At 54.2% G+C, this 11719-nt stretch overlaps 1 protein-coding gene across 2 annotated transcripts in view; it reads left to right on the forward strand.

The window, feature by feature from the left end:
* Positions 1-11719, forward strand: part of CPT1C (carnitine palmitoyltransferase 1C) — a 17711-nt gene that overhangs the window by 472 nt on the left and 5520 nt on the right. For both annotated transcript variants that reach the window (XM_040634316.1, XM_040634317.1), the window contains exons 2-11: positions 300-377; positions 487-641; positions 4883-5022; positions 6867-7038; positions 7273-7374; positions 7464-7601; positions 10218-10295; positions 10528-10635; positions 10750-10834; positions 11389-11584. In XM_040634316.1, the coding sequence (XP_040490250.1) occupies positions 501-641; positions 4883-5022; positions 6867-7038; positions 7273-7374; positions 7464-7601; positions 10218-10295; positions 10528-10635; positions 10750-10834; positions 11389-11584 (1160 nt within the window). In that variant the 5' untranslated portion in view covers positions 300-377; positions 487-500. The remainder of the gene's footprint in view (positions 1-299; positions 378-486; positions 642-4882; positions 5023-6866; positions 7039-7272; positions 7375-7463; positions 7602-10217; positions 10296-10527; positions 10636-10749; positions 10835-11388; positions 11585-11719) is intronic.

An 11719-nucleotide genomic window follows, 5' to 3' on the forward strand; every position in this document is an offset into this window, starting at 1 on the left:
CCCCCCCCCGCTCCTCCCTCGCCACTCCCCACCCACCCCATCCCCCCCCCCGCCCTGGCATGGGAAGCGGAAATGGGGCGGACGGTGCCAACGTCCGGCAGGTGTTCATTTCAAATGGGTCTCGGACTAATGTTTTTCTTTAGACCCCGCAACTCAACCCTGGACCGGTTTCCCGCCCCCAACCCTGAATCTTGAAAGTCCTTCATGGGGAGGGGCGCACTGCCTTGCACCTCGTTCTCAGCAGAACCGCAAAAGGGATTAACGCGTGTTGTCCCTCCTGCCTCTCTATGCGTTCACAGAGGTCCGCAATTGATGTCCCTCCAACACCGGAGGTGTCTGGCCGAGTCCTTCAAGACCCCTCAAGTGGTTAGGGAAGGGTGAGCTGCCGTCCAATATTCCTGGGTCTGCAGGAGGAGGGGGTTGGGGGCCCGGACTCCTGGGTCTGAGGCTGGGAACCTGGAGAATGACCCTCTGTCCACTTCCCAGGGCTCTAGCGTGACATGGCTGAAGCGCACCAGGCCGTGGGCTTCCGACCCTCGCTGACCTCGGACGGGGCCGAAGTGGAGCTCAGTGCCCCCGTGTTGCAGGAGATCTACCTCTCCGGACTGCGCTCCTGGAAAAGGCACCTCTCCCGTTTCTGGGTGAGGAGGGCCGCGGCTTGGTTTCCTTCCAGGAATCCAGCTAGGTGTTTCTGGGGTGCCCGAGGCCCACCTCCGGCATCTTGGTGGTTCCACTTCTGGGATCCTGTCACCCCCTTCTGGGAATTTTGCGGTCGACTTTCAGAACCCCTTAAATAGCCATTTCTGGGTTCTCCGAGGCTCACTTGGGAACCCTCCACCTCACCTACTGTGAACCTCTAATCACCCCTTAACAGCACTTCCTGGGCCACTTCCCTGTTTCCTCACACCCCGAACCCAGCTTCCACCCAATTTCTAGAATTTAGACCCCATACCCCGTGGTGCTCCCCTCACCTTCCCCTTTCGTTTCCAGGTTCTAAACTGGGTGCTCATTTCAGAACCCTATGACCTGATCAAGGTCTTGGTCAGCCCACACCCCAATCCTGAAGGACCCTTCTTCCCCCTAGCTTGTGCCCCTGGGTCTGGGGGCCACCTCCCTGCCCTTGCTTCTGAATCCCCAATACCCCTCTCCAGTAGGCGGTGCACCGTCCCTGTGGTTCCCAGACGTGAACCTCCAAATGTCTGTATCCGTACTTCTCCAACACTACAGACGCTGCCGTCCCAGTCTGGGCTCGTTGCCCTTGCTCTAGAATAAACCAGAGCCCGTGCCTGCCCCCGGGGTCACCAGTTCTAGAACTCTGCCACTGCCTACATCCAGAGTCTCCCTGGTGGTCACGTCCTGTCTGTGAACCCAAGTCTTGAACACCTGTGGGGTTGGCCAAGCCTGACTTTGAATCCTTGCTCTGCCACTTACTAGCTGTGCGGCCTTGGGCAAGCGCACCTCTCTGAGCCTCAGTTTCCCCACATGTCCAGCGGGGGTGCTGATAACACCTCCCTCACAGGACAGTCGCGAGGATTAAGTGAATTCTTCTTACACGTAAGCACGGAGCGAACTGCCTGGCCCATGTCAAGTGCGGAGTAAGTGTTAGCTTTTGATAATCTAGTTCTTGATTCATTAACCAGGTATCTAGGGAGCATTTAGTAAGGGCCCGCCACTGCTTGGGACACTGGGGACACGGCAGGGAGCGAGACAGAATCTTGCCCTCGCGGAACTCTCGATTTAGTTGGAGAAGGCAATAAGGGGACAAACAAGCAAGATGTGGGGTGTGTGAGATCACGTGACTTGTGCTACGGGACCAGTAAAGCCCAGCCTGCGGGTGGGCAGAGGGAGCCTGGGGGCCTTGTCACTAAATAAGGGGGTGGCCTGGGCCCGGGAGGATGTCCTGAAGCTGAGACGTTTGAACAGGCTGGATTGAACCTCTATAGCCTTATGAGTTGTTAAAATAGAGAGATATCTGTTCCAGTGGATAAATAGCGACTACCCCAGACCCCCAAAGAGCCGCTTTTTTTTTTTTTTTTAAGATTTTAAGTAATCTCTACACCTGATGAGGGCTCGAACCCACAACTCTGAGATCAAGGGTCACATGCTGTACTGACTGAGCCAGCCAGGTGCCCCCCCCCCCCGCCCGAAAGAGCTTCTTCAGCCCTGCCCCTGGAACCCCCTGGGCCTCAGGCTAATCCATCAATTAAAACATTACCATGTGGCCATTAGTCTGTGGTTAAATACACATATACACACACACACATATATATACACGTACATGTATTTTTTTTTAATTAAGATATGGTTTCAGAAAAAAATGCATAGATTTTTAAAATGTACAGTCCTTGAATTTTGACAATACCTGTGTAACCAACTTCCTTTCAAGACAGCATGGCCTGGACCATTCTAGAATATTCCTTTGAGCCCTTTTCTGGTGAGTGCCCCCCACTCAAGGCAACCACGGTTCTGATTTCTATGGTCGTAGATGGATTTTGACTAGTGCTGCATTGTTGACTATTTTGAGTCCCCCAGACCCTCTCATTAGTATTAATTGATAATTGTAATAATGATCATTCTTGCCTTTCTGTCACACAGCCACCTCTCTCCCTGTTGGACACCTGGTGCTCTTATGTCCTTCCTCTTCCATCCTGGGACCCCAGGGGCCACCCTGAAGTCTCATAGCTCTTGGAACATGGTCCCAGGGTGAGGGCTGTGCGGAACTGAAATTCCCTAATTCCTTCATTTATAAAATGGTATCCCTGACAGCCCCTCCCTCAAGGGATTGTTGCAGGCATTAGTTAGTTTAGCAGAAGGCCTGACTCACAGAAGGGACCAGTCCAACATGGCCGTTTCTATGATCCTGGCAGTCCGCAGACTTGCTGTGTGCCCTCCGGCATGTTCTTAACTTCTCTGAGCTTCTGCTCCCTCATTTCTAAAATCACATTAGGTGATATTTAGTGTGTCCTGGGCTCTACACTCACCAAGCCCTTTAAATCCTTTGCTCGTGAACGACTCTTGATCTTGGGGTCCTGAGTTCGAGCCCCAGCGTTGGGTGTAGCAATTACTCAAAACTAAAATCTTTTAAAAATAAAAATAAACCTATTGCTCATCTGATTCTCATTATAGCCTTCTAAGGCAGACCTATTATTAGTCCCACTTTGCAGATGAAGGAACAGAGGCCCAGAAAGGGGCTTTTTCACTTTCCCAAGGTCACACAGCTGCTAAGACGCAGAGCTATAATTTGCAGTCTGGCTGTGGGGCCCACGCTCCTGCCCGCTATCCTGGGCTGCTTTTCTAGAATGTGGTCCCAGGACCCATGCCACGGGGCTGTCGTGAATTACGTGCAGTGGGTCATTTGGGCCAGGCACGTGGCACCGCATCCACGTGGGTCATTCATCAGTAGGGGTCAGAGTGATTCGCAAGATGGTTTCCAAATGCACGTGAGAGTTGGCACTTTGCAGTGCACCTGTTGTGTTAGGGTCCCGAGGCATCTGGATGATTTGAGGGGTTGACACGACCCTCTGTGGCTTTAAGGACAAGTTCTTCAAACTTCCTATCTTCTCGGGTTTTCTTCACCTGTGCGATGGGCATAATGGTATCTACTGCTGCCTTACTGAGCAACAGGGCAAGGAGATGATTGATTGATGCCCCTGGTTCTTGGGAAGGGCTCTGGAGACATTTATTGTTATTACGAAGCTCCTATTCTACCGCAGTCCAGAGCACCAGATTCAGGAACCGACAGCTTCTCTTAAAAAGAAATTATGAACAACGAAAGCACCACGTTTGCCAGTAAGCTTTTCTGGCCAAACCAAAGAAGGATCGTCAAATGAATAAATCCCCAGAAAGCAGCAGAGTAGCAACAGAAAGGATCATCATAATCATGTTTATTGAGCACCTACTGTGTGCCTGGCTCTGAGCTATGCAATTCGCCCTCTCCCCAGCCCCCTTTGCTTTACTTTTCCTCCACAGTCCTTATTGCCATCTGTCACACTACCCTAAATCCTTTCCTTGGGTAGCTATTGTCTCTGTCAGGACAGCAGGACTCTTGCTGTCTTGTCACTGCTGTAGGACCATGATCAGCATGTGTGGAAGGACATTTTCTCATCCCACCCTCGTGACACTGCTATGAGCCCAGTACTGGGATTGTTCCCATTCTAGAGATTAGAAAACAGAGTCGGGAAGGAGAAGCCACTTGCTTGTGGTCACTTAGCTCGTTAGTGACAGAGCAGGGATTTTAAACCCGGGGCTCCAAAACCAAGCTCTAAACCATGATCTCTGAGGCTTTCTTGTTGGTTCAATGTGGGAAAAAGAGAGAATGTGGTTTCTTTGAGCCCTGATGCCGATACCCCCACTAACAGTAGCTCTTATCACGCTCTCTGTGTGACCTTGAACCTAAGTGTTTTCTTTTGTAAAATGAGATCACCGAAGTACCCACCTCACAGGGTTGGCAGGGGGATTTTGAGTTCATCCTTCTAGACGGTGCTTGGCCGTGAGCACTTGGTTAAGTGTTAGCTATCTCCATGGCACTTTTCTGGGAGCCTGGTTAGTAGCCCGGGACTTCTAGTCCCTGGAGTTCTAGAAGAACTACTGAACTCCAGACCCTGCTGCATATGGGGGATCGTTTTGCCTGAGAGTAACCTCCTCCAGGGAACCCTCCCTGACTCCTTCCATTTGAGCAGCCTGCCTCCGCGGGGCTCCTGTGCCTTGCTCTGTCTCCATTTGCACTCACTTCATTCCTGACCCACCTCCCTGAGGGCAGGGCCCAGATCTGTCCGGTCCCCACTGCGCGTCCTGAACCTCGTGCTGGGTGCTCTGTCAGTATCTAAGAATGGTGCTCAGAGGAGGGATAATTGATTGAATGGGTGCCCTTTCCTCCCCACAGAATGACTTTCTCACTGGTGTGTTCCCCGCCAGCCCCCTCAGCTGGCTCTTCCTCTTCAGTGCAATCCAGCTCGCCTGGTTCCTCCAGTTGGATCCTTCTCTAGGACTGATGGAAAAGATCAAAGAGTTGCTGCCAGACTGGTGAGCTCCCCCACGTGAGCCTAGGAACCTCCCTAATTCCTCTGCCTCAACCCAGTGAGTTTCTCTATCAGCGTGGCATGCCTGCTAAAGAAAAGTAACCTCAAACTAAATAAATAAATAAAAATTTAAAAAATAAATAATTCTTTTAAAAAGTAACCTCTGAGACTTACTTTGGGTCAGATTAATAAAGGCACGGCATGAGTAAAATGGAGGTGATTTCCTCCCTTTCTTGCTAAGAGGGACGCTGACAAGCCAGAAAATGTCCAGATATGGTTATATATGCACTGACAAAAGTAGGAGCTCTGCTGGGCTCCAGTTGTGTAGTCTTAGGCAAGAAACTTCACCATTCTCTTGTCAGTCTTCATTTATAAAATGTAGGTAATAATAATCGCTTCCCAGGTGGTTGGAAAAATTAAACAAAAGCATGCACATGGAGGGGCACCCGGCTGGCTCAGTAGTGGAGCGTGCAACGCTTGATCTCAGGGTCGTGAGTTTGGGCTCCACATTGGGTATGGAGCCTACATAAAGAAACAAACAAATAAATAAAATCCTTTTTTTAAAAAAGCATGCACGTGATCCATTTAGTAGAGTGCCAGGAGGTTACTAAATGGGAGTGGTTGTATTATTATAATTGTCATTTTCGGGAAAGGTCTGGAAGCCAGGTGCGGGTGAAGTGACAGGTTCTAATGGTTCTAATTCTTGGCTTGTCCTGGGGAAGAAAGTTCAGGGTTTTTTTGTTTTTGTTTTAAAGATTTTATTTATTTGAGAGAGAGAGACAGTACAAGCGGTGGGAGGGGCAGAGGGAGAGGCAGACTCCCCACTGAACAGGGAGACCAACCTGGGGCTCGATCCCAGGACCCCAGGATCATGGCCCGAGCTGAAGGCAGCCACTTAACTGATTGAGCCACCCAGGCGCCCCGAACATTCAGGTTTTGTACAGACAGTCCCAAAGGGCAGACCCAGGATCAGAGGTAGGAGTTTCCAGGAAGGCTAGACTCACCCAGTCTACAGAGGGGAAGTAACTCACCCCAAGTCCTCCCGCTGGGCCTTGCTTGAACGTCTGATCGCCGCTTTGCAAACGTGTTGGTCTACTGTAGTTTTCAATCAGCGGTTCCTAAACCTGAGCGTGTACTGGAAGCACCTGAAGCTTGTTAAACACTGTGGCCGGGCCCCACCCCAAGAGATTCTGCTTTGGTAGGTCTGGGTGGGGCCCGCGGATTTGCATTTCCAACGAGCTTCCAGGCCGTGCGGTTGCTGCCGGGCCAAGGGCCACACTTTGAGAACCACTGCCTTAGAGTATAATTTGATTTCTGGGAGAGAAAAGTGTGTCCCCCCCCCTTTTTTTAAATATTTAATTTATTTCTTTGAGAGAGAGACTGCGTGCACAGGTGAGTGGGAGGCAGAGCAGAGGAGCGGGAGAAGCAGGCTCCCCACTGAGCAGGGAGCCCCAGGCAGGACTCAGTCCCGGGCCCTGGGATCGTGACTGGAGCCGAAGGCAGACGCTTAACTGACTGAGCCACCCAGGACGCCCCAAGTGTGTGTCCCTTCAAAAAATATACCAGCTCCCACTTACTAAGTACCTACCAGTTTCCATGGTTAGTGATTTTAGGAGCTTTGGTGTCCTCACGAACCCTGGGGAGGAGGGGTGTGGCACAGGGAGAGGATCCAGGCCTACTTACAAAGAGGAAACTGCATTTCCGTGACTGACTCCAATTCTAGAAGATATGCCCCCAGTCAAAGGACCAGGGTCAGAGGACGCTGGGAAGAGCAGGGGCTGGGTGGGGTGGGAGGGGAGGGGCGTCTGAGGCCGGGAGACCCAGGCCTGTTCTCTCTCACTCCCCCAGGGGTGGACAGCACCACAGGCTTCGGGGAGTCCTGGCAGCAGCGCTGTTTGCTTCGTGTCTGTGGGGAGCCCTCATCTTCACGCTTCACGTGGCCCTGAGGCTGCTTCTGTCCTACCATGGCTGGCTCCTTGAACCCCACGGAGCCATGTCCTCGCCCACCAAGACCTGGCTGGTATGTGAGGGGCAGAGCCTTCCTGTCTTCTCGGTCTCCTCTCTGGTCTCTGCCCTCACCTTTCTGGGGCCCTGTCCACCTCTCTCTGATCTCTAGTCCTCCTCCCGGGCTTCTGTCCCCCACTTCCTCTGGGTGTCTATCCCATTCCCTCTGTGGTTGCCACATCACCCCCCGACCCTGGTCCCCGACCCCAGTGAGGGGTGTAACGACCCACTAATTCCCGCTTCCCTCCAGGCCCTGGTCCGCATCTTCTCCGGCCGCAAAACAATGCTCTTCAGTTACCAGCGCTCCCTGCCACGCCAGCCCGTGCCCTCCGTGCAGGACACGGTGCGCAAGGTGGGCCTGCCTGGGACCTCCACCAGGGGCGGGGAGGGGGGGCAGGGGCGGGCAGGGGCATGACCTACCCTCTTCTCCTTGCCTCTCAGTACCTGGAATCCGTCCGGCCCATCCTCTCCGACGAGGACTTCGACTGGACGTCAGCCCTCGCGCAGGAATTCTTGAGGCTGCAGGCGTCGCTGCTGCAGTGGTACCTGCAGCTCAAGTCCTGGTGGGCGTCCAATTACGTGAGTCCCAGACCCGGATCCGCAAGGTTCTGAGCGCTCCTTCCTAACCAGTAGGTCTAGGCCCCGCCCGGCCCCGCCCAAGCCCCGCCCCACGCCCCAGGCCCTGCGGCGCGCGAACATTTTGAGCCCCGCCCCATGCTCTATATTCCAAGCCCCGCCCCCCACTCCCATAATTTAAAGCCAGCCCCGGATGCCCCGACGTGCTGCTCCTATTCTCCAGTATTCTGAATCCCATGCGTCATGTGCCAACATTTTGAGTCTCCCCACTCCAAGCTCCAACGTTCTGAGCTTGACTTCAATAATCTAAGCCCCGCCTCCAGGGCCAGCCCACACCCACAGTCCCGCCCCCAGGATTGGAACCACAATTCCTGGACTTATCCAATGTTTCGGCTCTCCCCCAGCCGGAGGCAAAAAACATTTTGAGCCCCCGCCCCCAGAATTGTTCTTATTTTGCCCCTTCCTTCTGCGCAGGGGCACCTCCCCCAAATGGGCTTCAATTCTGAGTTCAGGAACTAGGCCTTTGGTAGTATTCTCACTTGAGTTTCTTGGGAAACTGAGGCACAAAGCAAGACAGCATTTCACCCAAATCAGGGCTTACAGGCCTCCGATTCTGTAGGAAGTCATAAACAGCCGGCAGGCAGTGTGGGATGAGGCGGCCGTAGCAATAAGGAGACACATAGGGTGGTGTGAGTGTCTGGGGGGTGGGACGGTCTGGGGACACCAACACTGGGTGTGTTGATTAGGGTTCCAGGAGGAGAAGTTCTTAGAGCTGAGTCCTGAGGGTTGGACAGAACTTGACCTTGTCAGGTTGGTAGGAGGGAAAGGGCTGAGCAGAGGTGAGGAAGTAAAGAGGTTGTAGGGCATAGGCTGGGAACGAGGAGGGCTTTCCTCTGGCTGGAACAAAGGGTTGCAGGGTGATCCTCACGAGAGGTGAGGGTGGAGTGGTGGGGAGAGGCCTGAAGTCTAGTTGAGGACCCTGGACTTTTTCTAGGGGTGCCAAGGAGCCATGGGAGGATTCAGAACAGGGGAGGGTCAGGATCGGCTCTGCTGTCGGGGAAAGACTGGAGGCTGGGAGGCTGGAGAGGATGTTAGGGTGAGGATCTGGAGAGGAGGAGGAGGCCTGACAGGCAGATGAGGCAGAGTCAAGGGCAGGAGGGTGGGGCTGGGACTGCCAGGCTGGGGGTGGGGAGATGGCGAGGATGGCACCCACGGGCCTCACGTGGTGTGGGGGGAACTGCGGGGCTCTCTCTGAGATGGGGAGAAGGGCAGCAGCTTTGGAGTGAAGGCACTGAGCTCCATGAGGGTGCCTGGGGGGTGCCGGGGAGATGCCCTGGGGCAGACGGACACCTGAGTGAGGGCTCAGGAAAGAGGCCTGGGTGACAGCAAATGGGACCTTCAGCTGCAGAATGAAATTGAAACATTGGACTTGGAAGGGAAGAGGATCTGGGACAGAGCCCCAAGGGGCAGCAGCATGGAAAGGTCAGTCAGACAAACTCCGTGGAGGGGACCGAGTCATGTCTGGAGGGGTAGGAGGGAAACCAGGCCTTAATTTTTACATTTTTTTTTTCCTTCAAGCTGTTGGGCCAGGTTCTGTGCCAGTACGTATGCTCATGTGCGCTCGGACACACACACACCCACCCACACACACACGCACACACACACAGTATATATATTTCACCATACCTCTAAGGCACTGCCAATTATACCCCATTATCTAAAGTACAACAAACAAAAAATGAAGGCCAGGGCACCTGGGTGGCGCAGTTGTTAAGCGTCTGCCTTCGGCTCAGGTCATGATCCTGGGGTCCTGGGATCGAGCCCCACATCAGGCTCCTTGCTCAGCAGGAGGTCTGCTTCTCCCTCTGCCTGCTGCTCCCTCTGCTTGTGCTCTCTCTCTCAAATAAATAAATAAAATTTTTTAAAAAATAACATCTTAAAAAAAAAAACCCATTCTATTGTATGGATAGACCACACTTCGGTTGTCCATTCATCTATTGATGGACACTTGGGTCTCAGTGGTATTTTTTTTAACCTCATATGAAATCATTTCACATATCTTTTTTTTTTTTTTAAGATTTTATTTATCTATTTGACACAGAGAGAGAGACAGCCAGCAAGAGAGGGAACACCAGCAGGAGGAGTGGGAGAGGAAGAAGCAGGCTCCAAGCGGAGGAGGGAGCCCCATGCGGGGCTCTATCCCAGGACGCTGGGATCACGCCCTGAGCCTAAGGCAGACGCTTAATGACTGAGCCACCCAGGCGCCCCCATTTCACATATCTTGTGTGCGCCTAGCTTTTTTCAGTCGGCAGCATGTCTTGGTTCTTGCTCATTCTGTGGCAGTAACATAGATGTGCCTTGTTTTTTAGCGGCTTGGTAGGGTTCCAGGACACGAGTGTAGCACGCTTTAGCGAACTGATCCCCAACTGATGGGCTTCTAGGTTACTGCTAGTTACCGATCATGATGGCCTCCTTCACTGAGCTCCACTCGCCCCGTTTGACACGGCAAAGTATGGGGGGTCTCGCCACTCCCACTGTCCCGCCCCCCGCCGCCCCGCCCCCCCTTCCCCGCCTTGGCCGCTGCTGCCCCAGCCCGGTGTCTCTCTGCCCCACTCCTAGGTCAGTGACTGGTGGGAAGAATTTGTGTACCTGCGCTCCCGGCGCTCGCTGATGGTGAACAGCAACTATTACATGATGGTGAGAGGGGGAGAATGGGGCTAGGAGATGGGGACGGGCCGGGTTCATAGCTCCCCAGGTCTAGGTTTGGGATGTCTCTGTGGAAAGTGGGGTTTAGGGTCAGTGACCCGAATCAGAGTCTAATGCACCATCCCACCGCCTGTTGGGGTCAGGATCTGTGTTTGGGGTCCATGCCCCCATCAGGGCCAAACCTGACTCCAGGCATTTTGCCGTCCCCTCGGCTGGCCCCCAGGACTTCCTGTACGTCACTCCCACACCAGTGCAGGCCGCTCGTGCTGGGAACGCAGTCCATGCCCTCCTCCTGTACCGCCACCGCCTGAACCGCCAGGAGATCCTGCCTGTAAGAGCCCCCCTCCCCCACCCGTGGGCTGGGGACGGAGGCTGTGGTCCTGTAGCCGCGCGGCCAGATGGGTCCTGGGAGGCGGTGTCCTCCTGAGCCCGTGGTCTCTTGCAGACTTTGCTGATGGGAATGCGGCCCCTGTGCTCTGCCCAGTATGAGAAGATCTTCAATACCACGCGCATTCCCGGCGTCCAAAAAGGTGAGCTTCCTCTTGCGTCCTCGCAGAGCCGTCACAGTGTAGTGGTTGAGAGCGTGTTCTCCTGGGTTCGAATCCTAGCGCCATCGCTCCCAGGCTGTGTGACCTTGGGAAGGTTACTATTCTCTTTGAGCCTTAGTCGTCTTATCTCTAAAACGGGGTAATAAGGGTACATAGGGTGGGGAGGATTAAATGAGTGTTTAGAACAGTGCAAGCCATACAGGCAGTGTCTAATAAATGGTGGTCCTTCTCCTCCTCCTCCTCCCCCTCCCCCTCCTCCTCCTCCGCCTCCTAGGATTTTTAAAATTTGAGAGAGAGTGTGCGCCTGCGCTGGCAGGGGGAGGAGCAGAGGAGGAGGGGGAGGGGGAAAGAATCCCAAGCCGACTCCCTTCCGAATGTGGAGCCTGGAGCAGCTGGATCCCCCGACCCTGAGATCGTGACCAAAACCAAGCGTCAGTCGCTCAACGACTGAGCCACCCAGGCGCCCTAAATGGTTCTCATTCTTGCAGTGTATCTGACCTTCCTGCCCTCCGTCCTTCTGTCCACCCCACCCCTAGACCACATCCGCCACCTCCGGGACAGCCGACACGTGGCTGTCTTCCACAGAGGCCGATTCTTTCGCGTGGGGACCCACTCCCAAAGCGGCCTGCTCTCCCCCCGGGCCCTGGAGCAACAGTTCCAGCGAATCCTGGATGACCCCTCCCCCGCCTGCCCCCAGGAGGAGCATTTGGCTGCCCTGACCGCCGCCCCCAGGTGAGAGTAAGAGGTCGGGGGACCTGGAGGCCCAGCCAGCCTCTGGAGGTTGGGGAAAGGCAAAGTGGGGGGCCAGGCAGAGGCTGGGGAGGGGGCAGGGCCAGCCTGGGCTAGACACGTGTCCCCCCCCCCCCA

This window comes from Ursus maritimus, unplaced genomic scaffold, assembly GCF_017311325.1.
Source record: "Ursus maritimus isolate PB19 unplaced genomic scaffold, ASM1731132v1 scaffold_19, whole genome shotgun sequence".
Taxonomy (NCBI): domain Eukaryota; kingdom Metazoa; phylum Chordata; class Mammalia; order Carnivora; family Ursidae; genus Ursus; species Ursus maritimus.